Source organism: Fringilla coelebs, assembly GCF_963513975.1.
Source record: "Fringilla coelebs genome assembly, chromosome: 1".
Taxonomy (NCBI): Eukaryota; Metazoa; Chordata; class Aves; order Passeriformes; family Fringillidae; genus Fringilla; species Fringilla coelebs.
Genome location: NC_140028.1, coordinates 451164 through 477450, shown reverse-complemented (window position 1 = coordinate 477450; position 26287 = coordinate 451164). Strand labels below are relative to the sequence as shown.

Below are 26287 nucleotides of genomic sequence, written 5' to 3'. Positions count from 1 at the left end.
TCGGCGTGCGCGGGGGGATGGAGGGGTCGGCGGTGTCTGGAGGCCCGTGGGGCGATGCCGTGGGACCCCACGGGAGACGGGGCACCGAGTGCGACACGGAGCTGTGTCGAGGTCGGGGCAGCGAAGCCGCGATGAGGGATGCCGAGCTGCGCCGTGCCGAGCTGTGCCGTGCCGTCCCCGTACAGCTGCCAGTGCGTCCCTATAAATGCTCAGCGTTTCCCCCCATAGAGCACTCAACACCCCCGCGGCACAGAACCCTCCCCCCGGCTATTTCCGTTACACCTCCCTGTCATTCCCCGCCTCCCTCCCTCCCTCCCTCCCTCCCTCCTTCCCTCCCTCCCTCCCCGCCCCCTCACCCCCCCCGGCGCTGTCCCCGCTCGAGTTTCGGGGCATTAATGTCTATTTTTAGGGATGACGATGCCCTGTCCCATGGGGCCGGTGTGTCCCCCCCCCCTCCCCAGCTCGCCCACGGCCGGGACTGGGCTCCGAGGGGGGGTTGTTGGGGGCCGCCGTGGGGCCCCCTCCGTGCCCCTCAGGTGGCACTGGGAGACGGAGCTTTAAAAATCCCTCGGTGCTCGTGGGGCTGCCGGCGGAATCCCGGGGGGCGCGACGTCCCTGTCCCCATCATCCGGAGGGGACGGGGGGGTCTCTGTGAGGGGCTGAGCACTCACCAGGGGAGGGGGCGCCGGGTCTGCCCCTCAAGCGAGGGTGGGGAGGTCGGGGTGCGAATCGGGTGGGATGGGGGGGGTCCCTGCGCCGGCTGTGGGGTGCACCAAGCATCCCCCACCCCATCCTTTACCACGTGAGACCCCAGCCCCACACGGTCCCCTATCACCTGCGACCCCAGCCCCACACTGTCCCCTATCACCTGCGACCCCTGCCCCTCATGACCCACCCCTCGCGCTCCTCTGGGCACCCGTGGGTGCCCCACGGACGGGGCCAGCGGTATCGGGGCTCGGGCAGTGCCACATCCCCAGCCCCGAGTGACCCCTCTGGGGGGCGTAGAGGACTTCCCTTGCCCCGTGGCCCGTGGGGTGCCCTGCCCCGTGGGGTGCCCTGTCCCACAGTGCCGTGTCCGTGGGTCGGTGCCGTGTCCGGAGGTGCCGTTTCCGCGCTTCGGGGCGGTGTCCGGCGGTTCCTTTAAAGGGCTGGGCGGGGGCACGTCCCGTCCCCAGTCCCGTCCCCTGTCCCGTCCCCTGTCCCGTCCCCTGTCCCGTCCGTTCCCCTGCCCAGCCGCGGGGTGCGGGGCCGCCGAGCCGCCGGACACGCCGGACACACCGGGCACGCCGGACCCCGGCCCCGGCCCCCGCCCTCGCCCCCCCAAATCCGCCCCCCGCCGCCATGGCCGCCGCCGGCCCCCCTCCCGAGCCCGAAGAGCAGGACTTCATCCAGGCCTACGAGGACGTGCGGGAGCGCTACAAGGGTACGGGACCCCCGCCCCAGCGCGGGCCGGCCGGGGGGCGCCGTGGGGCGCCGGCCGCGGGGGGGCCGCGGGGGAGCGCGGCCGCTCATTCCCATAATTGGGCACGACGGGCACCGCCAGCCCCGGCACGGCGGGGGGGGCGGCCTGGGGGGGCTGGAGGGGCCGGGGGACACGGCCCGGCACCGCCGACCCCGCGGGGAGCCCCCCGGGCCGCTGCCCTCGCCGGGGCTCGGTGCCCGCGGGCGGCTGGGGGGGGCTGTGCCCGCGCCCCCCCGAGCGACCGGCGGGCTCGGTGGCGGCGTGGTGGGGCGGGGGGTCCCTCCGAATGTTGTGGGGACAGAGGGGCTGCCGGGTGGCTGGTGGCGGCGCGGAGGGGGTACGGCACGGGCGGTGAGGGTGCGGCGGCGGGGGGCGGCGGAGCGCCGGTGCTCGGCAGTGGCATTGGTGGCATGGGTGGCATTGGTGACATCGGTGACATCGCGGGGTACGAGCCCCGCGCCGGGAGGTGGGTCTGACCCCGGTGGTGCCCGCAGTGCCCCCGGTGCCTGCCCGTGGCCGAGGGCGCCCCGGTGTCGCGGCGTGGGGCGGCAGCGGCCGCGGCCATGCCCTTACATGGGAGCGGGTGCTGCCTGCGGGGGGAGCCCCCCCGGGCCCACGCCGGGGGTCCCAGCTGTCCCCGCTACGGGGTCCCGGCCATCGGGGGGTCTGCCTGCTCCCACCAGAGTGGCACCCCGGGAACGGCCTGCGGTGTCTGCTTGTGCCACCAGCAGTTGTGGCACCGTCCCGGTGTCCCCCGGCTGAGGGACCCTGGGACACTTGGTGCTGTCAGGAGCAGCTCGGCACGTCTGAGCCTGGCAGATCTCAGCACGGCCCGGGTGCCACCGGCAGGGGTGGCACACGGTTGGGCAGCTGGCAGGTGTTCATTGCCACCGTGCTGTCCCACCCTGATGGGTGCTGGCAGGTGTTCATTGTCACTGAGCTGTCCCACTCCCTGGGTGCTGGCAGGTGTTCATTGTCACCATGCTGTCCCACAGTGCCAGGTGCTGGCGGGTGCTCACTGTCGCCGTGCTGTCCCACCTCTCCAGGTGCTGGCAGGGGTTCATTGTCACTGTGCTGTCCCACCTCTCCAGGTGCTGGCAGGGGTTCATTGTCACTGTGCTGTCCCACCTCTCCAGGTGCTGGCAGGGGTTCATTGTCACCGTGCTGTCCCACAGTGCCAGGTGCTGGCAGGTGCTCACTGTCACCGTGCTGTCCCATAGTGCCAGGTGCTGGCGGGTGCTCACTGTCACCGTGCTGTCCCACCTCTCCAGGTGCTGCTGGGTTTGGTTTTGTGGGTCCTGATGTGGGAGTTTGGTGTCATTCTGCTCCCACCTCACCATGTCCTGGCAGGTTCAGTGTCACACTGTGGTCCCACCTCTCCAGGTGCTGGCAGGTTCAGTGCTGTAGGTCCTGGGCCAGGTGCTTGGTGTCACCGTGTCACCTCACCTCTCCAGGTGCTGGCAGGTTTGGTGTCACCATGTGACCCCACCTTGCTCGGTGCCGGGGTTTGAACACGGGCTGGGCTCGGTGTCACTCCTCAGTGAGTGGCAGGGGGTTTGGTGGCACTGCAAAGTCCCACCTCTGTGGTTGCTGGCAGGGGTTCATTGTCACCGTGCTGTCCCATAGTGCCAGGTGCTGGCAGGTGCTCACTGTCACTGTACTGTCCCATAGTGCCAGGTGCTGGCAGGGGTTCATTGTCACCATGCTGTCCCACTCCCTGGGTGCTGGCAGGGCCTCATTGTCACCATGCTGTCCCATAGTGCCAGGTGCTGGCAGGTGCTCACTGTCACCGTGCTGTCCCATAGTGCCAGGTGCTGGCAGGTGCTCACTGTCACCTTGCTGTCCCACCTCTCCAGGTGCTGCTGGGTTTGGTTTTGTGGGTCCCCACATGGGAGTTTGGTGTCATTCTGTTCCCTCCTCACCATGTCCTGGCAGGTTCAGTGTCACACTGTGGTCCCACCTCTCCAGGTGCTGGCAGGGGTTCACTGTCACCGTGCTGTCCCATCTCTCCAGGTGCTGGGAAGTTCAGTGCTGTAGGCCCTGAGCCAGGTGTTTGGTGTCACCATGTCACCTCACCTTGCCAGGTGCTGGCAGGTTTGGTGTCACCATGTGACCCCACCTTGCTCAGTGCTGGGGTTTGGTGCTGTTGGACACAGGCTGGGCTCGGTGTCACTCCTCAGTGAGTGGCACAGGGTTTGGTGTCACTGCACAGAGGGTTTGGCACTGCACAGTGCCACCTCACTGGGTGACACTGGGGGACCAAGAGTGGGGTTTCCTGTCCCCCCTTGCCAGGTGCTGGCAGGTTTGTTGCCCTGGCCACGGACTGGGTGCGGATGCCTGGTGGCCGAGGGGCCACTTTGTCTGGAGGGCTGGTGATGTCAGGGCTGAGCCAGCACAGCCGGGCAGGGTGACACAGTGGCGGTGGGCACGGAGCCCATCGGGCTGGTGATCCCTGCCAGCACGGCTGGCACGTGCCACCCCTGCGGCTCAGAGCCCAGGGGACCCAACACCCGCCCTGCCAGCGGCTCTGCCACGCGTGGGGCAGGGCTGGAGGAGCTGGTGGTGGCCCCGGCGTGGGGCTGGGGACACCAAGGGTGCTGGGATCCCAAAGTGAGACGGGTGCTGGGCACCTCGTGCCCTCTCTGTTAGAGCCATTAATGTGGCACAGGGCCCGGCGGGCACTGAAGCCAGGCTGGAGGACACCGTCTCCACTGCCACCATCACCACGGCCATTGTCACTGTGGCAGCCAGGCCCCAGGCTTGGCACGGTGTTCATGCACTGTCACCTGTGAGGGGCAGGTCCCCAGGACTTCACCAGGGTTTGGGGTGGGGTGCCAGGGTCCCTGGAGATGGCTGGGGGTCACAGTGGCCACAGTGCAGTGGCCATGCCACAGTCCTCCCCAGTGTCCCTGGGAGTGGACAGTGGCATGGTGACTGGACTATGATGGCTATGCCACAGTCTGTCCTGGTGTCCCTGGGGCCTGGGGACTGGATGGTGACCCTCCCGGTGTCCCGCCTGGTGTCCCTCTCGGTGTCCCCCCTGGTGTCCCTGGGGCTAGGGGACTGGCTGGTGGCCCTCCTGATGTCCCTGGGGCTTGGAGGGAGGCCAGCATCCTCAGTGTGGTGGCCAGCAGCTATGGTGGCTACGGTGTGGTGGCCTCCTCGTGTCCCTAGGGCTGGCTGGTGGCCATGGTGTGGTGAACATGCCACAGCCCCTCCTGATGTCCCCAGCGCTGGCTGATGGCCACAGTGTGGTGGCCATGCCACAGTTCCTCCTGATGTCCCCAGGGCTGGCTGATGGCCACAGTGTGGTGGCTGTTCTGGGTCCCTTCTGATGTCCCCAGGGTTGGGTGATGGCCACGGTGTGGTGGCCATGCCACAGCCCCTCCTGATGTCCCCAGGGCTGGCTGATGGCCACGGTGTGGTGGCTGTGCTGGGTCCCTCCTGATGTCCCCAGGGTTGGGTGATGGCCACAGTGTGATGGCCATGCCGCCACCCCTCCTGGTGTCCCCAGGGCTGGCTGTGGCCATGATGTGGTGGCTGTTCTGGGTCCCTTCTGATGTCCCCAGGGCTGGCTGGCAGCCACACTGTGGTGGCCACGCCACAGCCCCTCCTGGTGTCCCCAGGGCTGGCTGGTGGCTGTTGTACAATCTCTCCTGGATGGTGGCTGCAGTGGTCAGGGTGTGGTGGCAGTGTCAGGGTCCTTCTCAGTGTCCCCAGGGCTTGGGGGTGGCTCTGCTGTGGTGACCAGTGGCTGGTGGCTGTGCTGGGTCTCTGCTGGTATCCCTGGGGCTCAGGTGGAGGGGCTGTGCTGAGTCCCTCCTGATGTCCCCGGGGCTGGCCAGTGGTGGCCACAGTGTGGTGGCCATGCCACAGTCCTTGGTGTCCTCAGAGCTGGCTGGTGGCCACGATGTGGTGGCCATGCCACAGTCCCTCCTGATGTCCCCAGGGCTGGCTGTGGCCACAGTGTGGTGGCTGTGCTGGGTCCCTCTTGGTGTCCCCAGGGCTGGCTGTGGCCACAGTGTGGTGGCTGTGCTGGGTCCCTCTTGGTGTCCTCAAATCTTGCTGGTGGCCACAGTGCAGTGGCCATTCCTGGCTGGCTTTGGGGCTGCTGTGGCCACGCAGAGCTGAGCCTGAGGCCTGGCACCACTGGCTGGCAGCATCCTGGGGCTCCTGCCAGCCCCCCAGATGGTGGGGTCAGTGCCAGGGGGGGCAGCTGGGGGGGTCCCCTGCCCCCCTCAGGGACAGACCCCCACCCATCCCTGCTGACAGGGCTGGGCTGAGACCCCACGCCCTGGGGATGGGCCCCACTGGGGGGGGACTGGGCTTGGGGGGCACTGGGCCTGGGGGGCACTGTGTGTGCTGGGTGGGAGGGGGTCTGTGCTGTGCTGTGCTGTGGGGGGGTCTGGGAGGTGGGAGCACACTGATGGGGGGGCTGTGCTGTGGGGGGGTCTGGGAGGTGGGAGCACACTGGTGGGGGGGCTGTGCCGTGCTTGTGGGGGGCAGTGGCTGTGCTGTTGTTGATGGGGGGGGGTCTCTGCTGTGCCGGGGGTCGGGGAGGGCTGCGCTGCCGGGACTCTCTGCCGTGCGGGGGGGGGCTGCGGGGCCGGTCCCATCCGCCGGAGGGGGGGCGGTGTCGGTGCCGCAGGGGCGGGGGGCTGCGGCGGTGGGGCGTGGCGGGGCGGGGCGGCGGCCGGGGGGGCGGGACGGACCCGCCCCGGGGCTGCGGGACCGGCCGGCAGCGTGCGGGAGTGCGGGCGGCCATGGAGGGGGCGCGGGGCATCCACCACGAGATCGCCTCCCTCAAAGGTACCGGGGGAGGGGGCACCGGGAGGGCTCCCGGGGCCAGGCCCACGGGCACCGGAGGGAATTCCGCGTCCCGGGGAGGGTTCCGCGTCCCGCGGGGGGGGGGGCGCGTCCCGGGGAGCTCCAGCCGCGCCGCATCCCTCCTGTGCCAATGTCGCAGCGCAGGCAGGAGGGCGGGGGTCACCGGGGACGCCCCGGCATCACCGGCATCACTCGGAGTTACTCGGTGCCGCCGGGCCCCTGGCGGGCTCCGGCGTGGCGCGGCCGAGTTACCGAGCCGCGCTGCAGAGCCGGCGCGCTGGGGCGTGAGTAACGGGCGCCGGCGGATGCCGGTCACGGGGCTGCTGGCGGCCACCGGCCCCTGTGTCACCGCAGCGGGCAGAGAGCCACCGCAGCGAGCCGCCGGGCCGGGGTCGGGCTGGAACGGAGCCCGGCCAGGGTCGGCATGGACCCGGCGAGAGGTGGCATGGACGCCGGGAAAGTCGCGATGGAGCCCCGGATCCTCAGGGTGAAGTCAGAGAGGGTCGGGGTGGGATGGACACCGGCGGGGGTCGTGACAGACCTCGGGCGGGTGGGGATGGGGTCGACATCGGCCGGGTGGGGATGATCCCGGCAAGGTTCGGGATGGATCCCGGCAGGGTCAGGGCGCACAGCAGCTGCGGCGATGCCGCAGGCCCCGGCGAGGGGATCCCGGGTCGTGTCCCCTCCGGCAGAGCCCGAGCTGCGGCGAGGCTGATTTACGGTGAGAAACGTCCCAGGGACCCCCGCCGGCGCCGGGACCCCCGCTGGCGCCGGGACCCCTGCCGGCATCGGCCTCATTATGAGCCGGCCTCTGGCCGCGGTGTCCTCCGCAAACAGCCGCGGCTTTGTTCCGCTGGGCACGGGGAGCCCGGCGGCCCCGCCAGACCCCAGCACTGGCACCGGCACCGGCGCTGGCACCGGCACCGGGACGGCAGCGCCGGGCCCGTGGCCAGAAGCCGCTGCCACAAGCGCTGCCCGGCCCCCCATTTGGGGGGCTGCCCGAGGGCTCCGTGGGGTGGGGGCGCATGGGGAGCACAGGACCGGGATTCGAGGGGTGCCCCCACCTCCCCGTGCTGCTCCCGGCCCGCCCCGAGATACGATGCGGCGAGCGGAGCTGCGGGGCCGATGCGGGAGGGCTGTTCCCGGTGGGTGCGGGGAGGCGGCGGCGCCCTGCCCGGCGCGGGGCAGCGGCGGGACGCTGGCGGTGGCCCCGCTGTCACATCGCGTTGGATCACGGCGGGCGGCGGGCGCTGACGCGGCACTTCCCGGAGGGAGGGAGCCGCCGGCGCGGCCGTGACCCCGCTGCGGGCCGGGGGTGCGGGGCCGCGACTGGGGGGACACGCTCCTGCTGCCCCCATCGCCGCCGCGGTCGCTGCCCCCATCACTTCCCTATAGATGCCCCCAGTGCTTCCTCCATCGCAGACACCACCACTCCTCCACTGCTGCTCCCCATTTCTCATCTCTGCCCCCCTTTGTCCCCATCCCTGCTCCCCATCACTCCCTCTCCCTCCACCCCCAGCCGCTGCCCCCCTCGGTCCTGCCCTCTATCCCACCCCGCTGGGGTTCAGGGGTGCTGTGGGGCTCAGACAGGCAACTGATGCTTTCTCACGGGGTTCCCTGTGAGGGGGTCTGGGCACCCCAGTGCTCCCAGTGCTCCCAGTGCTCCCGGGTCTGGGGCTCCCAGTGCCGCTGCACCAGCTGTGCTGGGGCCCCAGTGATGGGAGCTCTCGCAATGCCCCACTCTGCCACCGCGCTCTGCCCTCCGGGATGGGGAAGTTGTGCAAGTCCTGGTGGGGCCCCTGGAGACGCCAGTGCGTGCACATCAGCCCCCGCGGGTTTGGGATCCCCTGCCCAGCAGCCCTGGGGCGGGCACCCCGCAGGCAGCAGCCCCCCATGCCTGGGTCGCTGCTCCCCACCAGTAAATCCCAGTGAATCCCATCGGTAGGGACCGGGGGTGCTGTGGGGGTGTCCCTCCATCCCCCCAAGGCTGCCGGAGGGCTCCTGCTGCAGCCTCGCAGCGTCCCTGTGCCCCGACCTCACTGTGCTTGGCTGGGGGTGCTGAGGGAGCCTGGAGGGGGGGATTCCTCTCCTTTTGGGGTCTGTGACCCTGGGACCCCCCGGCGTGGGGGACAGCCTGGCACCCCAGTTCGTCCCACGCAGTTCCTCCTGCTCTGTGTTGGGGGTACCACCCCCACACCCCCTCACACGGGACCCGGAGAGGGGGGTCGCCGGTGCCGGGGCTCTCCCACCCCCCGGCGGTGCTGGGGGTCCCGGTGCTGTGCCGGGGGCCATGCTGGGGTCTCCGCGGCGCCGGTGCGCGTTGTTGGGCGGTGCTCGGTGCCGGGGGGCTCGGGGGAGTGGCAGCTGCCTCTCGTTCGTCCCCACCTGCCACGCGGAGGGCGTGGTGTGGCACAGCTGTGCCACCGCCGGGGCTGTGTCACTGCCGGGGGTCCCCCTGGGGACGCCGGGACAAACAGGGGCAGGAGCAGAGCAAATATTGACGTGGCAGGATGTGGCTGCCGAGCCCTGCCCGTGCCCCTGCCCGCGCCCATGCCCCTGCACCTGCTCGTCTCCCTGCCGTGGCTCTGCCTGCAGCCCGGGATGCTCGGCGAGCCGGGAGGGGCCGTGCGCGGCCCAGGGCCTCCCCCCGCCCAGGGACCCCGGGCTCACGGTCCTCTCCGAGCTCGGGGACAGCCGCGGCTCAGGGTCCCCCCGCAGGCTCAGGGTGCCCCTCCCAAGCTCAGAGACCCCCGCGGCTGCGTGTCCCCCTCCCGCTGGAGGATCCCCGCGGCTCAGGGACACCACCCCCCCGGTTCAGGGTCCCCCCGGGCACTCCACGGGGCCGGTCCTGGGGCGGGGGCGTGGCGGGACCCGCGGGGGTTCCCACGCAGGAACCGGCCGGGTGGGTCGGGGCGGGGGGGGGAAGGGGGAGGCGGGTCCGGCCGTGCCCCCCCCGGGCAGGAGCCGGGGCCGGGGAGGGGCCGGTGGTGAGTCAGGGCTGGGCCTGGGGCCCCCCCTGACCCCCCCGGCCGGGGGTGGAGCCGCAGCCGCTCCCGCCGTGCCGGCAGCCAGCGCCGCTCCGTGTCGGATCGCGCCGGGACGTGCCGGGCCATACGGGGCTGTACTGGACCGCGCTGGGCTGTGCCAGGCCGTACCGGGCCGAACTGGACCGTACTGGGCTGGGCTGGACCACCTGAGCCGTGTGGGACCGTACTGGGCTGTACCGGACCATAGTGAGCTGGGCTGTGCCGGGCCATACTGGGCTGTGCTGGGCCATACTGGGCAGTGCTGGAGCAGCCTGTGCTGTGCCATACGGAGCGGTGCTGGACTCTGCTGAGCTGTGACCGTGCCCTGCGCCGTGCCCTGCGCCGTGCTGCCCAGCCATGGTGGCGGGGATGCTGATGCCGCTGGAGCGGCTCCGCTCCATCCTGGAGCTGCTGTTTCGCGAGGGTGTCCTGGTCGGGGAGCGGGACGGCTGCCCCCGGCGCACCCACCCGCAGCTGCCCGGCGTGGCCAACGTGGAGGTGCGGCGCGCCATGGCCTCGCTGCGCTCCCGAGGCCTCGTGCGCCAAACGGCGGCCTGGCGACACCTCTACTGGTACCTGACGGACGCCGGGGTCGCCCACCTGCGCCAGTACCTGCGGCTGCCGCCGGACGTGGTGCCGCGCTCCCTGCAGCGCGTCCCGCGCCCCGCCGTCCCCCGGCCCGAGGTCCGGCGCGCCGCTGCCCCGGCCGGCGCTGGCGCCCAGCGGGCGCGTCCTGCCGGCGGTGACCGCCTCTACCGCAGGAAGGACGAGGCCGAGGGGCACGTGGAAGCCGTCGCCGTCACCGCAGGGAAGGGGGTGTGCCAGCCCCCACCCCAGCCCTGCCCGGCCGGAGGTACCAACCAGCGCCCCGGGCTGCTCTCGTGGGTGGGGGGCACCCGAGCCCCGCTGCTGCCAGGGGAGGTCTGGGACAAGGACAGAAAGTCCTTAAGGTCCCCAAAACCCCCCTGCTTCCTAGCCAAGGATGGGGTGGGGGTACCTGCAGGCCCCTGCGCTGTCTGGGGAGGGAGGAGGGCACTGGGGGCTCCTCGCCGTGCCCCCCTGACCCCACGAGGATGCTCTGGGCAGGAGTGATCGCTGGGGGATCACGGGGGACCGGGGCACAGTGAGGTGGCATCCCAGGGTCCCGAGAGGCCGGTGGGGTGACGCTGCAGGGGTGGCATTGCTGCCGCCCTCCCGGGCTCCACCGTGGTGGGGAGGCTGCTGGGCCGGGGGGGGCTGTGCTGGAGGGGCTGTGCCGTGGGGTGTCCGTGCCGTGGGGAGCAGCGCTTCAGAGGGGCCATGGCGGGGGGGAGGGGGAACATTCCGTGGGGATTTTGCGCCCCGAGGTCCCCACGGGGCCTGGGGTGGGTCGGACAGACGGCGGCAGCTGGGGCGGGCAGTGCTGCTGGGGAGGGGGCTGCGACTGAGGGGGAGGGGGGTCCCCAACCCCGCCTCCCCGGCGACACGCGATCCCGACACACGATCGGCGGCAGCTGGACCCGGCGGGGGTGCGGGGCGTCCGGTGTCCCAACCCCCGGGCGGGGCAGCTGTGGTGTCGCTCCGAAGCGGCGGTGAGGGGCCCCCCCCGATCCCCCGGGCTGTGAGTCAGCCCGTGGCCGTGGGCAGCCGCCTCCGGTCCAAGTTTCCAGCCTGGAGGCGCCGAGCCCGGTCCCTGCCAGCGCCGTGAGTCACCGGCCGGCGGGGGGGCCGGGCCCGCGGCTCTGCTGCCCGGTGGGTGCGGGTCCTGCGCGGGCGGCACCCACGTCCCGTGGGGACGGGAGGGGTTCCCCGGAGCTCGGGAGTCGCATCTGGCGCTGGGCTCCGGGGCTGCGATCTCCCGCGACTCTCGCTTGGGACGCGATCGCGGCGCCCCGACCGTCCCGTCCAGTCCCGCCGTGCCAGCGGATCCGGCTCCAGGCTTTCCCTCCGCCCCGAGAGCCGCTGCCGGAAAACCCGGCCTGGATTCCCGGCTTGCGGGGACGGGGTCGCGCTGGCGGCGGGGGGTTGCGGGGTCCCCGCGTGGCGGAGGGGGTCCCGGTACCCCCCAGAGACCCCATTTTCCCCCCTTCCCGCTGGGGCGGCTTCCTTCAGCCGTGGGCCCGTGCCGGGGCTCTAAGTCTTGATGTCACGGCGACCCCCGAGGTGACGGTCACCACCCGCCCCGGTGCCGGGGGGTCCAGGGGTCCTGGGGCGCCGCCGCGGTCGCCCCGTCCCGCCCCCGCCCGTGTCATGTTCTAACTCGGGCTCGGTGACAGGCCCCGGTTATTTATATCGACACCCGCTCCCTGCCCGCCCCCCCCCCCAGCCCCCGCCGCCACCGGCGGAGCCGCGCTGCGCCCTCGCTCCGCGCTCCGCACCTGTCCGCACCCTGCCCGCACCTGCCCGCACCCTGCCTGCCCATGAAGGTCGTACCGGGTGGGTGAGACCGGTGGGGCTGCGGAAAGGACGGGAACGGGGGGGGGGGGGACTGGCGCCGCCGCGGCGCGTTGTCCCGGGATATAAAAAGCCAGGATGAAGGGGACACTCCGGGGGGGGGGGGGAACGACGCGGAATGGGGGGGACACGGGGGGGCCCTGCCGGTGCGGCGGGCAGGAGGCGTCTCCACGGCGCGGTTCGGGAGGGGTTAAGGCGGAGAGGGCGCTGCCCCGTGGGGGCGGGCGCTGGTTCGTCCCTGACCCGCCGAGCCCGGCCGGTGCCGAGCCCGTCCCGTGCCCCTCATGGAGGACACCGGGTCCCTGTTCCCATCGCTGGTGGCGGCGGGGCACGCGGCATCCCTCGCCCTGGTCTGGTACTGGCGGCGGCAGCGGGACGAGCCGGGGGCCACCGGTGAGTTGGGCTCCGCTCAGCCCCCCCGCGCCGCGCTCGGCTCGGCCCCTCGCCCCGCCCACCGGCCCCGGGGAAGGGGGAGCCACACGACACCTGCACCCGCCGGGTCCCGAGTGGGTGGGGGTCCTGCGGGGATCTGGGGGGGACCCACCCACGGTGGGGTGGGGGATAAGGGGAGAGACGTGCTGCCCTGGGTTCTGGGGGGCGTCACCTGCCGTGGGGGAGCATCCCGGTGGGAGTGGTACCCAAGCGGGGGGAGTGATGGTACCCAAGGGTGACTCAGCACGGACGGAGTGTGCCCACCCAGTGCCGCCGGCCCATGCCCACCCCGTCCACTCTGGCACTTTTTCTGGTGGGGGTCCCGCCAGGAGCTTCCTGGCACTGGGCTGGCTGCCCAAACCCTTCCGCAGCATCCCCATCCCGAGGCACGGAGGTGCCGAATGCTTTTGGGGACGGGTATCTGGTGACAGAGGGGGCCGGGAAGGGCCGAGAGAGTGCCGGTGTCTGGGGGTCCCGTGAGACCCCCACACGCACCCCCGCAGCCACCTGCATCCGAGCTGCCGGGCTCTGCCGGCGGCCCCGGCCCTCCCTCCCCCCTGGCGCTTTCCAGGGCGTTGGCCGCGGCTTCCGTCGGTCTGTGTGTGGCACCGGGCACCGTCACGCGGCCGCCGCCGCTCCGGGATGGCTCCGCTCCCGCGGCGGCCGCGCTGGGAATCCACCGCCGAGCCCGCGGCCGGTGCGAGCCGCGGCGGCCGCTGCCGGTGCCGGTGCCAGATAAGGCGGGCAGGGCACCTTGGCCGGCCCGGAGCCTCCGCCGGGGGGGACACCGGGGGTGGGCCGCTGTCCCTGGCGCGGGTCCAGCCCGAAGGACACCCCCAAGGTCGCACCTGCCGGGGCCCATCACCGCGCTGCGCCGCGACCCCCCCGCGCTGGGAGCTCCCGGGGGGCTCCGGCAGCATCGGCTGCGCTGGGCGGTGCTGAGGGCCGCGCTCCTGCCGTCCCGCGGGGCTCGGGGGGTGCTCCCGGTGGTGGGCTGTGCCCCCGACGATGGGCTGTGCCCCCGACGATGGGCTGTGCCCCCGGTGGTGCCCGCGCTCGGTTGCGCCACGCCGGGGCAGGGGCTTTGATTTAGAGCGCTGATCGTGAAACCCTCGTAGCGGAGAAAGGGGCGCTGCCCGGTGCCCACAAGGGGCTGCTCGGTGTCCGTGGTGGGTTTCTCGGTGCCCAAAAAGGGGCTGCCCGGTGCCCGCGGGGGGCTGCCCGGTGCCCACAAAGGGGCTGCCCGGTGCCCACAAAGGGGCTTCCCGGTGCCCATGAAGAAGCTACCCAGTGCCCACGAAGGGGCTACCCGGTGCCCACGAAGGGGTTGCCCGCAGGGGACTGCCCGGTGCCCGCGGTGGGTTTCCCGGTGCCCACAAAGGGGGTGCGCGGTGCCCATAAAAGGGCTGCCCGGTGCCCACGGTGTGTTTCCCGGTGCCCGCAAAGGGGCTGCCCGGTGCCCACGAGGGGCTGGCCGGTGCCCACGAGGGGCTGTACCAGCTGCTCTCGGTGTCACTCGTGGCACAGTGCCAAAGCAGGTGTTTTCGGGGAACCGAAAAACTCAACGGGAACTTCTGTCTGGGTCTGCGTGCCCATGCCCGCGGGGCTGCGAGGCAGAGCGCTGGAGGGCAGAAGGCTGAGGAAGCTCGGGTGGGCGAGGCAGAGCTTGGCAGCCTGGTGGCGGCGCCGGCTGGTTTTGGCAGCAGGATGCCGCTGTTTGTTTGGCTCCGCTCCGGTTTCCAAGGCTGCCAGAGACGTGGCGGGTGGGGGCCCCAGTGGTTTGGGAACCCCCCCGTGTCCCCCTTTCCGCTCCACTCAGCTTTTCCACCGCGCTGGCGGCTCTGGCTGTGCCAGGCCGGGAGCGTTGTTGGATGTTGCTTCTGGCCGCAGCAGTGACTCACCGGCCTCGAGGGGCCGTGGCTGGCAACCGCCGGCATCCCCGGCGCGGCCCCCCCGACACGGCCTCCGCCCCCCGGCGCTGCCTCTGGCGGCCATGGGGAAGCTCTTCCCGCCGCTGTCCCACGTCCTCCGCGGTGCCGCCGTGGGAAGCGTCCCGGAGCCGTGGGAAGCGTCCCGGAGCCGTGGGAAGCGTGGCGGAGCCCTGGCAGCGTGCGGGAAGCGTGGCGGGCGTGGCGGGCGCATCCCACGGGACACGTGTCCCGTTCCAGGCGGTGTTCCCCGTTTGCAGGCTGCTATCGCCCCGGCTCGGCCCCCCCGCCCCCCCGGCTCCTTATCTCCACAGCACAGATGCGACGCTGCCGCTGCCGTGGGGCTGAGTCGTGGCTCGGCACCGTGCCATGCCGTGCCGTGCCGTGCCGTGCCCAGCCCCCACTCTTGGGCCTTGCTTCTGGCCTGGTTAATCCTGGCCGGCTTGTGCCATGTTGGATTTAACGCTGGACACCCCCCAAAACTCCCCGAGACCTCCCGAGACCCCCGTGCTCCCTGCAGCAGGGATGTGCCTCGCTCCCCCAGCCCCCAGGGTGCTGGCACGGGCTGCAGCCGACCTCAAACCACTCCAGTGCCTCCCTGACCGGGGGTCCTGTGCCATGCCATGCCATGCCATGCCATGCCATGCCATGCCATGCCCGTGTCCATGCCATGTGGTTCCAGCCCCTCCAGCTGTGTGCCAGCTGCCCGCTGCTCTCTGCCCACAGCCCTGCGGGGCTGGGGGGTCCCAGCAGAGCGGCCGGGGCTGGGCTCCGCGCTGCCCAGGAGCAGGAGGAGCCGGGCTGGCGGAGGCCGTGGGCTGTGTGAGTCACTGGCCGCGCTCTGGCCCCGCTCCGGGGCGCGGATTCCGCTGCACTCCCACCAGACGCGGCCGGACGCCGAGCGGGGCGGGGGGCGCCGGGCCGGGACGCGCGATGGGCTTCTCGCTCTGCTGCTGTTGCTGCTGCGGGCCTGGAGAAGGTGACCTGCGGGCCGGGGGGTTGGGGGCATCGGGATGCCGTGGCATCCCCCAGGACCCCCGTCCCCGCCCCAGGCCCCTTCCCAGCACAAACAGGTCCGGCCCTGCGGTGCTGCCGGGCTCGTCCGACCGCGGGGCGGGGGCACAGGGGGTCCCGGCAGCTTGGGGGGCGCAGGTGGGGAAAAGCCCCCCGGAAAACACGCTGAGGGCTGCCCTTGGCACAGGGACCCCTGCGGGGAGAGGGAGACGGGAGGAATGGGCGCTGGAGTCAGTGGTTCGTGCTCAGGGGGGCACAAGCTGCCCCACCCCGGGAGCTCTGTGTGTGTGGAGGGGCCGGGACTCGGGTGCTGGAGGTGTCGGGGTGCGCCGTGACTGCGGTACCGGGTGGTCCTGGGGGCTCCGGGCGGGGGAAAGGGGAGAGCAGGGTGCCGGCTGTGTGGGGTGCAGAGTCCCAGCGCGGGGGTCCTGAGTGCGGGAGGGGGTGTCCCGTCCGGACATCGCCCCGGGGTGTGGGATGGAGTTTCCCCCGGGTCGCAGGGACGGGGTGTTCCCCCCGGATCCCTCCGGTTTCCCCGGGTGCTGCGGGCGGTGGCGCAGCCGGGCCCGCTGAGGGGAGGGCGGGGCAGAGCGGGGCGGGTCCCGCCCGTTTCCCCCCCCTCCGCCCGTCCCGTCCGCCCGGTGCCGCTGGTCGGTCCCGGCCGTGGGTCCGTCCGTCGGTCGGTGGATGGTGGGTCCCGTCCAGTCCCGTCCGGTGGAGCGGCGCGGCCATGTCTGGTCCCGGTGGGGACTGGCTGAGCGGCGGCTCCGGGCCCGAGCGGCGGCGGTACCTGAGCGCCCGGCTCTGCTGCACCGGTGACCGAGGGGAGCGGGGCCGGGGGGGGCGCGGGGCAGCGAGCGGGGTGTCCCGGGGCGGGAGGGGAGCGCGGGGGGGCTCGCGGGAGCGGGGGTGCGGGTGCGGCGGGACGGGGGGGACCCGGGAGCGGCGGGAGGGCGGGGGGACACGGGGTAGGGCGGGGTGAGCGCGGATCCCCCCCCTCCCTCGAGCAACGCCCCCTCTGTGACCCCGCCCTGAGGCCAGGCTGGGCTGCGCTGAGTTTGGGGCGGGCTCTGCCGGGAAAGGGTGATTGTGTAAATGTGTGTTTGTGTGTGTATTTGTGTGTGTTTGTGTGTGTCTCTGTGTGTGTTTGTGTGTGTTTGTGTGTGCCTCTGTGTGTGTTTGTGTGTGTTTGTGTGTCTCTGTGTTTATGTGTGTGTGGGTGTCTCTGTGTGCGCGCACACACACACACACGTGTCTGTGCCTGTGCACACGTGTGTGAGAGCATGTGCACACCTGTGTGGGCCAGTGCAGGTGTGTCTCAGCATGCACATGTGTGTGCACATGGTGTCCTGGTGTGTGTGCATGTACAAATGTGTCACAGGCAGTGTCACACAGATGTGTTCTCTGTGTGTGTGTGTGTGTGTGTGTGTGTGTGCACATGGTGTCCCGCTGTGTGTGTACAAATGTGTCACAGGCAGTGGCACACAGATGTGTGTGTGTGTGTGCACATGGTGTCCTGGTGTGTATGTGTACAGATGTGTCACAGGCAGTGTCACACAGATGTGTTCTCTGTGTGTGTGTGTGTGTGTGTGTGTGCACACGGGTGTCCTGGTGTGTGTGTACAAATGTGTCACACGCAGTGGCACACAGATGTGTTCTCTGTGTGTGTGTGTGTGTGTGTACATGGTGTCCTGGTGTGTGTGTGTACAAATGTGTCACAGGCAGTGTCACACAGATGTGTTCTCTGTGTGTGTGTATGCATGCACACACAGGTGTCCTGGTGTGTGTAAATGTGTCACATGCAGTGGCACACAGATGTGTGTGTGTGTGTCCCTGCACACCCTCATGTGTGTGTGTGTCTGCACGTGTGTGCATGCCCTGTGTGCGTGTGCCAGTGCCCTGTGTCTGTGTGTCCATGTGTCCCTGTGTCTGCGTCTCTGTGTGCATGCCGCATGTCTGCGTGTCCGTGTGTCCATGTGTGCGTGCCATGTGTCTGTCTGTCTGTGTGTCCATGTGTATGTGCCATGTGTCTGTCTGTGTGCGTGTCTGTGTGTCCATGTGTGTGTGCTATGTGTCTGTCTGTCTGTGTGTGCACTCTGTGTGTCTGTGTATCTGTGTGTCCATGTGTGTTCACTGTGTCTGTGTGTCTGTGTGTGCTTGCTGTGTGTCCGTGTGTCTGTGTGTCTGTGTGTGCATGCCGTGTGTCTGTGTGTCTGTGTGTCCATGCGTGCATGCCATGTGTCTGTCTGTGTGTCCGTGTGTGCATGCCGTGTGTCTGTCTGTGTGTCTGTGTGTCTGTGTGTGCACGCTGTGCGTCTGTGTGTCTGTGTGTGTCTGTATGTCTGTGTGTGCATGCCGTGTGTCCATGTGCAGGCCATGTGTCTGTGTGTCTGTGTGCATGCTGTGTGTCTGTGTGTCCGTGTGTCTGTGTGTGCATCCCATGTGTCTGTGTGTCCATGTGTCTGTGTGTCTACATGTGCACACCATGTATCTGTGTGTCTGTGTGTCTGTGTGTGCATGCTGTGTGTCTGTGTGTCCGTGTGTCCGTGTGTCCATGTGTCTGCATGTCCATGTCTCTGTGTATGCTGTGTGTGCACGCTGTGTGTCTTTGTGTCCATGTGTGCATGCCATGTGTCTGTGTGTCTGTCTGTGTGTGCACACTGTGTCTGTGTGTCCGTGTGTCTGTGTGTGCACACTGTGTGTCTGTGTGTCTGTGTGTCCGCGTGTCTGTGTGTCCATATGTCTGTGTGTCCATGTCTCTGTGTATGCTGTGTGTGCACGCTGTGTGTCTGTGTGTCTGTCTGTCCGTCTGTGTGTGCACGCTGTGTGTCTTTGTGTCCGTGTGTGCATGCCATGTGTCTGTGTGTCTGTCTGTGTGTGCACACTATGTGTCTGTGTGTCTGTGTGTGCATGCTGTGCGTCTGTGTGTCTGTCTGTGTGTGCACGCCGTGTGTCTGTCCCAGCTCATCTCCCCCTGCCCACCCACCCTGCCGTGCTCCCACACCCTGGGGAGAGCCGCTGCCCTCAGTGCCCTGTGTGCCCATCCTGCCGTGTCAGGTCCCCCAGGTCCCCCTGTGTATGTCACCACAGGGACCCCCTGCTGCTGACCCCCTCCCGGTGTTGTCCCGTGCTGCTGACCCCCTCCCGGTGTTGTCCCCCCGCCCCCGGGCCCTGACACCCCCTGGTGCCAATCCCCCCTCGCTGTGACACCCTCAGACCCCCGGGTGCCTGCTGGCACTCCCTGGCGTGGGGCTCGAGGTCTCCCCCAGCCCCGGTGCTCTGCTGCCTCATTGTCCTGCCTGGTGCGTGGCGGTGTCACCCGGCTGTCACCACGGCGCTGGCTGCAGCCCCGGTGCGGGCAGCTCCCGTTCCGCGCCCGCGGGTGCCGCAGGGTGCGGGTGCCCGGCGCGGTGTCGAGGTGGGGGCGGCTCGGCGGCTCCCGGGGGTTCCCCCGGAGCCCCGAGGATGGGAGACGCCGTGGGAGGGAGCCGGGCCGGCCCGGTGGCGTCGGCACCCGCGGGCGAGACTGAGGCGCTCCTGCCCGGCCGGCCTGGCTGGCCCGGGAGCCGCCGGAGCCGGGAGCTGCCAGGGCCGGGAGCCGGGCGCCGCCTGCCCCGGGAGCCGCCGGGGACGGTGCCAGGAGCCGCCCCGTCAGGTCTTCAAAGCGCCCGCTCTGACGCCGCCGCGTCCTCACGGCCGGTACCTGGCGGAGCCGGGGAGTGCCGGTTCCGGGGGTGCTGGTTCTGGGGGTGCCGGGGCTGGGGGTGCCGGTTCTGGGGGTGCCGGTTCTGGGGGTGCCGTGCTGGGGGTGCCGTTCCGCACCTCAGCCGCAGCGATCCTGTCGGAACCCAGGAAATTCCTCTGGCTGCCTTGAAGGTCTCTGACCCCTCTGTCAGGGTCCCGAGTCCTCCAGGGCAGCCGGAGGAACTCCTGGGCTCCGACACGATCCCAGGCTCTCGGTCTCGGCTCAGAACCCTCCGGCCCCGGTGCCGAGGTTCGGCCCGTGTGAGCGCGGTGCCAGAGCGCAGCGGTGCCAGCCTTGTGACCGCCCTGGCAGTGTCACCTCCGTGTCCCTCGCTCTCGGCTCCGGTGGCACCTTCGGCCGTGTCGCGGTAGCCGCGGCTCCGGGGTGTCCCTGCCTCCCCCGACGAGCGTCAGCAGGGCTCCCACCGCGCTCCGGGCGCCAGATGTGCCTGTGCCAGATGTGTCTGTGCCAGATGTGCCTGTGCCAGATGCGCTCTCGGCGGAAAAATGTGCGTGCCGGGGCCGGGGCCGGGCCGGTGCCGCCCGCATTCCGCGGCGGCCGCGCTGGCTCCGTCCCAGCGGGCATCGGCCCGGCCGCGGCTGCCGCTCCCCGACGGGCCCCCGCACCCGCAGGGGGTCACGGGTGGGTGTCGGGGTGCGTGTCACGGGTGGGCGGCGGCCGGCGGGGCTCCCCGGGGCGCCGCCGGTGCGCGGTTGGACCGTGAGTCAGGGCAGGACGAGGCCGCGGCCCCGCGTCCTTTGGACTCCGCACTGAGGACGGGCAGCGCCCGCTGCTGCAGAACGGGGCTATTGGGGTGCAGACACGGATATTGGGGTGCAGACATGGATATTGGGGTGCAAATATGGATATTGGGGTGTAGACATGGATGTTGGGGTGCAGACATGGATGTTGGGGTGTAGACATGGATGTTGGGGTACAGACACGGGTGTTGGGGTGTAGACATGGATATTGGGGTGCAGACATGGCTGTTGGGGTGCAGACATGGATATTGGGGTGCAGACGTGGATGTTGGGGTGCAGATATGGAAACTGGGGTGCAGACATGGATGCTGGGTGCAGACATGGACGTTGGGGTGCAGACATGGATATTGGGGTGCAGACATGGGTGTTGGGGTACAGACATGGATATTGGGGTGCAGATATGAATATTGGGGTGCAGACATGGCTGTTGGGGTGCAGACATGGATATTGGGGTGTAGACATGGATGTTGGGGTGTAGACATGGGTGTTGGGGTACAGACATGGGTGTTGGGGTTTAGACATGGATATTGGGGTGCAGATATGGATATTGGGGTGCAGACATGGATGTTGGGGTGTAGACATGGATGTTGGGGTGCAGATATGGAAACTGGGGTGCAGACATGGATGCTGGGGTGCAGACATGGAAATTGGGGTGCAGACATGGATGCTGGGATGCAGACATGGATGCTGGGGTGCAGATATGGATGTTGGGGTGTAGACACGGATGTTGGGGTGCAGACATGGATGTTGGGGCGCAGACACGGATGTTGGGGTACAGACATGGATGTTGGGGCGCAGACACGGATGTTGGGGTACAGACATGGACGTTGGGGTGCAGACATGGGTGTTGGGGTGCAGACACGGATATTGGGGTGCAGACATGGACGTTGGGGTACAGACATGGGTGTTGGGGTGCAGACATGGAAGTTGGGGTACAGACACGGATGTTGGGGTGCAGACACGGATATTGTGGTTCAGACATGGATATAGGGTGTAGACATGGCTGTTGGGGTGCAGACACGGATGTTGGGGTACAGACATGGACGTTGGGGTGCAGACATGGCTGTTGGGGTGCAGACATGGACGTTGGGGTACAGACATGGGTGTTGGGGTACAGACATGGGTGTTGGGGCGCAGACACGGATATTGGGGTGCAGACATGGACGTTGGGGTACGGACACGGATGTTGAGGTGCAGACACGGATATTGTGGTACAGACATGGATATAGGGTGTAGACAAGGCTGTTGGGGTGCAGACACGGATGTTGGGGTACAGACATGGGTGTTGGGGTACAGACATGGGTGTTGGGGCGCAGACACGGATATTGGGGTGCAGACATGGACGTTGGGGTACAGACATGGGTATTGGGGTGCAGACATGGGTGTTGGGGTGCAGACACGGATATTGTGGTACAGACATGGATATAGGGTGTAGACAAGGCTGTTGGGGTGCAGACACGGCTGTTGGGGTGCAGACAAGGGCATTGGGGTGCGGACATGGGTTTTGGGGTGCAGGAAGTGGGCCGTAGGGTCCTGACGTGTGTGTTGGGGTGCAGACCTAGGTATTGGGGTGTTGGCTATGCCAGGCTGGCAGCGCCCAGGGCACCCGTAGCTGCACTTTCCCCAGCAGCTGCCACCATCCCTGCTGTGGATGACGTGGGTGACGTTGGTGACGTTGGTGACATGGGTGCTGCCATGGGCAGGACTGGCAGCTCTGTGTCACCCCAAGGGGCTGGGGGTTCTCAGCCACCCTGGGGGTCCCCGGGGAGGGACATCCCGGGGGGATGCAGCACCCAGCTGGGCACAAGCCCTGATTTTACCCTGTGGTCCCCTCAGCTGATGTTGGGGGAGGGCGATGGGAGATGAATCCCTGGGGAGGGGGGATTCCTACACTGCTGCCAATGCCCCCACCCCATATGAGGGCCCGTGGGTGCTGTGGGGCACAGGGCAGGGTGTGGGGTGCTGTCCTGGGCTGCTGTTGGGAGGGGAGCTGCTGATGGGGCTGGTGTGTGCATGGGGGCACCTGGGGGAGTCTGTGGGGCTCAGTTCCCCATTCTGGGGATCCTCCAGCCCAAGAGCTTGTGACCCTGAACCCCTCAAGAGGGGCCCCAGGGATCTGAGCCCCTCAAATGTGGGGACCTAGGACTGGGGCTGGTGAACCTGGGGGCTTGAGCCCCAGGAGGGGGGAGCAGGGTTTGTACAGCTCCAGGGTGTGAGCTGGGGGTTCTGGGGTAGTCCCTGGGCTGTGGGACTGGGTGGTGCCAAAACCCCCACAGGGACTGAAGGTCCCAGCTGGGGCCTGGGGTGCTGGGGAGCTCCTGACCATGGGGCCAGGGGGGCTCTGGGCTCCCTCTGTGAGGGGCAAGGAGGGTCTTGACCTGGAAACCTGGGTGACCTGAGGCTCCAGAGCTTGGAAACCTGGTGGAGCTGAGGTGTGGTGACTGAGGGTCCAAGAGCCCCAGGCTGTGGGTCCCACCCCCCTCAGACTTGTGCTTCTGAGGGTCCCAAGGCCCTGAGGTGTGGGGCAGGGGTCTCGCCACCCTGGGTGAGGGGTGAGGGGTCTCTGAGCACCCCGATCTTCAGGAACGAGGGTCTCACTCCCCACGCTTGGAGATCCGGGGGTCTCGGGCCCCGTGTGTGAGGCTGGGGGGTGCCTGTTCCCCGTGGAACGTCCCAGGTCTGCTCCGTGGGTCCCATCCCGCCTGCAGGCGCAGGGAGGGAAGGGTTAAGCTCAGGAGTTTCCTGTGGGCAGGGTCGGGGCGTGGGGCGTGGGGCGGGGGGAGAGAGCCCCGTCTCCTCCCCGGGCCGCCCCACTCGCGGCGGGACCGGCGGCGGAGCGGGAAGGGAGAGCAGCTGTGTCGGGGCTCAGCATGTCCCGGCCACGCCGCAGCTCAGAGGAGGCTCCGGCCGTGGCCGCCCGAACGGGCTCCGAGGACAACCTGTACCTGGCCGTGCTGCGGGCGGCCGAGGGCCGCAAAGGTACCGAGCCGGGGGGCCTGGAGGGCCGCCCACCATCGCATCCCCACCCGGGGCGGTGCCCCCAGGGCAGGCTGCGGGGCAGACCCCCACACCTGGCCGGGGTCCCTGGGGGACACCCCCATGCTGGATCCGTGTCCCGGGGCTGTGGGCCCCTAGGCAGGCCGTGGGGCCACCCCCCCACCAGAGCGGTGTCCCCCATGCCGGGGCGGTGTCCCCAGGCTGGTGAACCCAGGGCGGGCTGTGCGACAGACCCCCACGCCGGGGGATATCTCCGGCCGGGCTGCGGGCAGACCCCCGAGCTGGGGCGGTGTCTGCGGGGCGGGCTGTGGGGCAGAGCGCCGCAGACCCCCCGCCGCCGCCCGGCTCCATCCCCGGTGCCCTCGGTCTCTTCCTGCCACGCCCTGCCCGGCCGCCCCGGCCTGGCCGCGGCTCTCCGTGTGCCGCCGCCGGGGGGTGGGCGCCGCTCCGGGGACCCCTTGGGTGTCAGCGTTGTGGGCGCGGGTGCCGGGGGATGGTGTCGGTGCCCCCCGCTCGGCGCGCTATGTGCCCCACGTTTCCTTCCTTCCTTCCTTTCTTTCTTCCTCTCGTACCGCGGCCACTCCTGGCCCGGCACGCCCTGGCTGTGCCGCTGAACGCCCGTGGGCCCGGGGGCGATCCGGGCTGCGCAGCGTCCCGGGGTGCTCTGCCGGCGGGGAGCGCTGGCTGTGGGGCGCTGGGTGCCGCGTGGGCAGATCCCGGCGCGCTGCAGCAGGGCAAGACCCAGCACGCAGCGCCCGGCTCGCCACGGCGAGGGCAGGGGGGCGGTGCGGCTGCCGAGGCACCGGTGGCATCGCCCCGTGTGAATGGGGCGTCACTTGTGGCCTCCAACCCCTCTTGGGCATCGGGCTGGGTGTGGCACCGGCGGTGACGCTGGGGACGCAGGGGACAGGAGAAGGGGCGCTGGCAGTGGGGCGCTGGGGGGTTAGCGGGGTGCTGGGGGGTTAACGGGGCGCTGTGGGGCGGGTCCCGTGCCATCCCGGGTTCCCATCCCAGTGCGTCACCATTCCCATGCCATCCCCTAATGACAGGGCAGCGGTCAGGGAGCGCCGTGACTCCCTGCAGCCCTGATTGGCCCTGTGCCCACAGAGAGGGGTGTCCTGGGGATGTGGGGGTGTCCTGGGGTGTCCCAGGGCTCCGGCAGTGCAGACGGTGCGTGGGCTCATCTCAATCCCGTTCGTGTCCCACCAGGGCCCTGCCTGTGGGGCTGGAGCTGTGCCAGGTGGTGCCAGGACAAGCACCCCATGGCGCTGTGTCCCTGCCATACCCAAACCGCTCTGTCTGTGCTCCCTGAGCCCAGGGCAGGGCTGGGGCTCCTCACAGCAGCGCAGAGGGCTCGGGGTTGGGTGGGCACCTCCTGCTCCCAGCAGTGACAGAGGCACAGAGTATCCAGAGTTGAAAGGAGCTCCACAAGGATCACCAAGTCCAACTCTTAATTTGCCCGTACTGGGGTTGAACCTGCAACCTTGGCGTTATTAGCACCGCGCTCTGGCCAACTGATCTAATCTCAGTGTTCACTTTGAGGCGCTGGTGGGTGCTGGCATGGTGCTGGCACGGTGCTGGCACGCTGGGGCCGGTCCCCGTTAGCTGTTTCCTCTCCCCACACCCCCGTGACTCACCGTGGTTCCCCAGAGCAGTTGGCTCATCGTTTCCTGCGCCAGCCGTGCCCTGCGGTGCCACCGGCGGGGCCTGGTTTTTGCTGTACCAAGACCCTGCTGCCACTGGCTCACCTGTGCCTCTCCTCTCTTGCAGATGAGCGAGATCGTGTCCAGAAGAAAACCTTCACCAAATGGGTCAACAAGCACCTTATCAAGGTATGGGCACCGCCAGTCCAGCAGGCACCGCTGCCCCAGCTGTCCCCTGCCCCAAATCACCCCCAGCCACAGCCCCGTGTGCTGCTGCGGCCAAGGACGTGGCCGTGGAGGGTCCCCGGTGCTCCTGTGCCACACCTCTGGCTAAGGCCTCTCAGCTGCCTCCATGGTGGGGGTCTGCCCTCCAGGTGGGATCTGCCCTCCTGCTGCCCTCCCACTATGCCAGGAGGGAACGGTGCCCTTGGCACCTGGGGATGTGTCCTGTGCTCTGATGCCCTCAGTCCTGTCCCACCCCTCCAGTTCCCATTCCCTGCCTCAGGCAGAGCCCCACCTTGGTGCCTGGCACGCCCTGGGACATGGCCCAGTCCCCACAATGTGTCTCCACATGTCCCTGACCCTGCAGTGCCATCGTGGTGCCACCACGCTCTGCCCATCCTGGGTCCCCTCTCAGCTCTCTCCTAACTGCTCTCTTCTCTCTGCCCTGCGCAGCACTGGCGACCAGAGGTAGGTCCTTCCTCTCTTTTTCTGTCTGTCCCACTGCGCTCTTCCTCTTTGCACACCCTCCTTTCCCCTGGGGCTGCCACTGTGGTAGGCAGTGGGTCTGACCCCTTCACGGTGGGTGGGGGGTCTGACCCCTTCACGGTGGGTCTCTGCATGCCAGAGTGATGCCAGAGTGATGCCAGATCCGTCCTGGCACAGGGGGAGCTGCTGTGTGTGTCGGGGGGTCGTGGCACTGGGGACACCAGCTGCACTTGGGGCTGTGTGTGAGCACCCGCTGTACTGGGGGGGTCACTGGGCACCCACCCGGGTGTTGGCTGGCAGGGGTGGGGGGTGCTCAGCTGCCCCCAGCCCCCCTGGCAGGGGTGGGGGGCGCTCAGCTGTCCCCAGCCCCGCTGACACCGTCGCTGTCCCCACAGGCGCAGCGCCATGTCAACGACCTGTACGAGGACCTGCGGGACGGGCACAACCTCATCTCGCTGCTGGAGGTGCTGTCGGGTGACACACTGGTAGGTGCCCCTCTGCCCTGCCCCGCGCTGTCCCCCAGTCCCCGCCAGGCGCCGGCACCCCTCCGCCGGCTGTCCTCGTCCTCATCCTCATCCTCGTCCTCACCCTCGCTGCCTGCCTCTGTTCCCTCTCTTCCTGCTTGGCCGTCGGTCCGTCCCGGTGACCCCGGAGTGCCCGCGCCCCCCGCCCCCGCCTCTAACCTCTCTTTGCTTTGGTGCCCTCTCTGCTTCCTGGCGCCGGCCCCCGGCCCACCGCCGCCTTTGCCTTCTCCTCCTCCTTCCTCTCTCTGCTCCTCTCCGCTCGGCTCGGCTCGGCTCGGCCGGGGCAGCCCCGGGAGCGCGACGTCCTGCGGACCTTGCGGTTGGTGAGTGGTTCTGCCGTCAGCTCTCGGCACGGCCCCGCACGGCCACCGGCGGCACCAGCGCTGTGGCAGCGGCACGGAGCGGTGCCGAGCATGCCGCAGGACGGTCTGCATGCCATGCGCCGTGTGCCGTGCCTGTCCCGGTGCCGCCCCAGTGCTCTGCTGCATGCTTTGCCTGTCCTGGTGCCCCCCGATGCCCAGAGCTGTGGGGGTGGGTTTCTCTGGGCCAGAACTCAGGGGCAGCAGCAAGAGAGAAAAGTCATCTTTCACCAGCAGCATCCCTGGGAGCGATCTCAGCCTGCTGGAGCTGGACTCGCTCCATGGCACCGCAGCTGGATGTGCTGCTGGCTCTGTGGGGTGGCTGGCAAGGGGGGTGGCATGTGGCCACCAACTCACCCTGGGGCTGGCCCTGCCCTGAGCGGCTGTGGGTCCATGGTGGCCCCTTCCTCTGGGGCCAGAGTGACCCT

The 26287-nt window shown here is 69.4% G+C and overlaps 1 protein-coding gene across 13 annotated transcripts in view; it reads left to right on the top strand.

Annotated features, from left to right (window-relative positions):
- The first annotated feature begins 1213 nt into the window (after positions 1 to 1213).
- Positions 1214 to 26287, top strand: part of PLEC (plectin) — a 57881-nt gene continuing 32807 nt past the window's right edge. For 2 of the 13 annotated variants that reach the window (XM_084217713.1, XM_084217720.1), the window contains exons 1-3: positions 22474 to 22607; positions 24396 to 24457; positions 25372 to 25461. In XM_084217713.1, the coding sequence (XP_084073839.1) occupies positions 22499 to 22607; positions 24396 to 24457; positions 25372 to 25461 (261 nt within the window). In that variant the 5' untranslated portion in view covers positions 22474 to 22498. Of the gene's footprint in view, positions 1424 to 11622; positions 11731 to 12013; positions 12142 to 15009; positions 15088 to 15787; positions 15938 to 22473; positions 22608 to 24395; positions 24458 to 24943; positions 24959 to 25371; positions 25462 to 25787; positions 25824 to 26287 lie in introns of those variants that run through there. The other 11 variants (XM_084217717.1, XM_084217712.1, XM_084217709.1 and 8 more) reach the window with 11 other exon arrangements.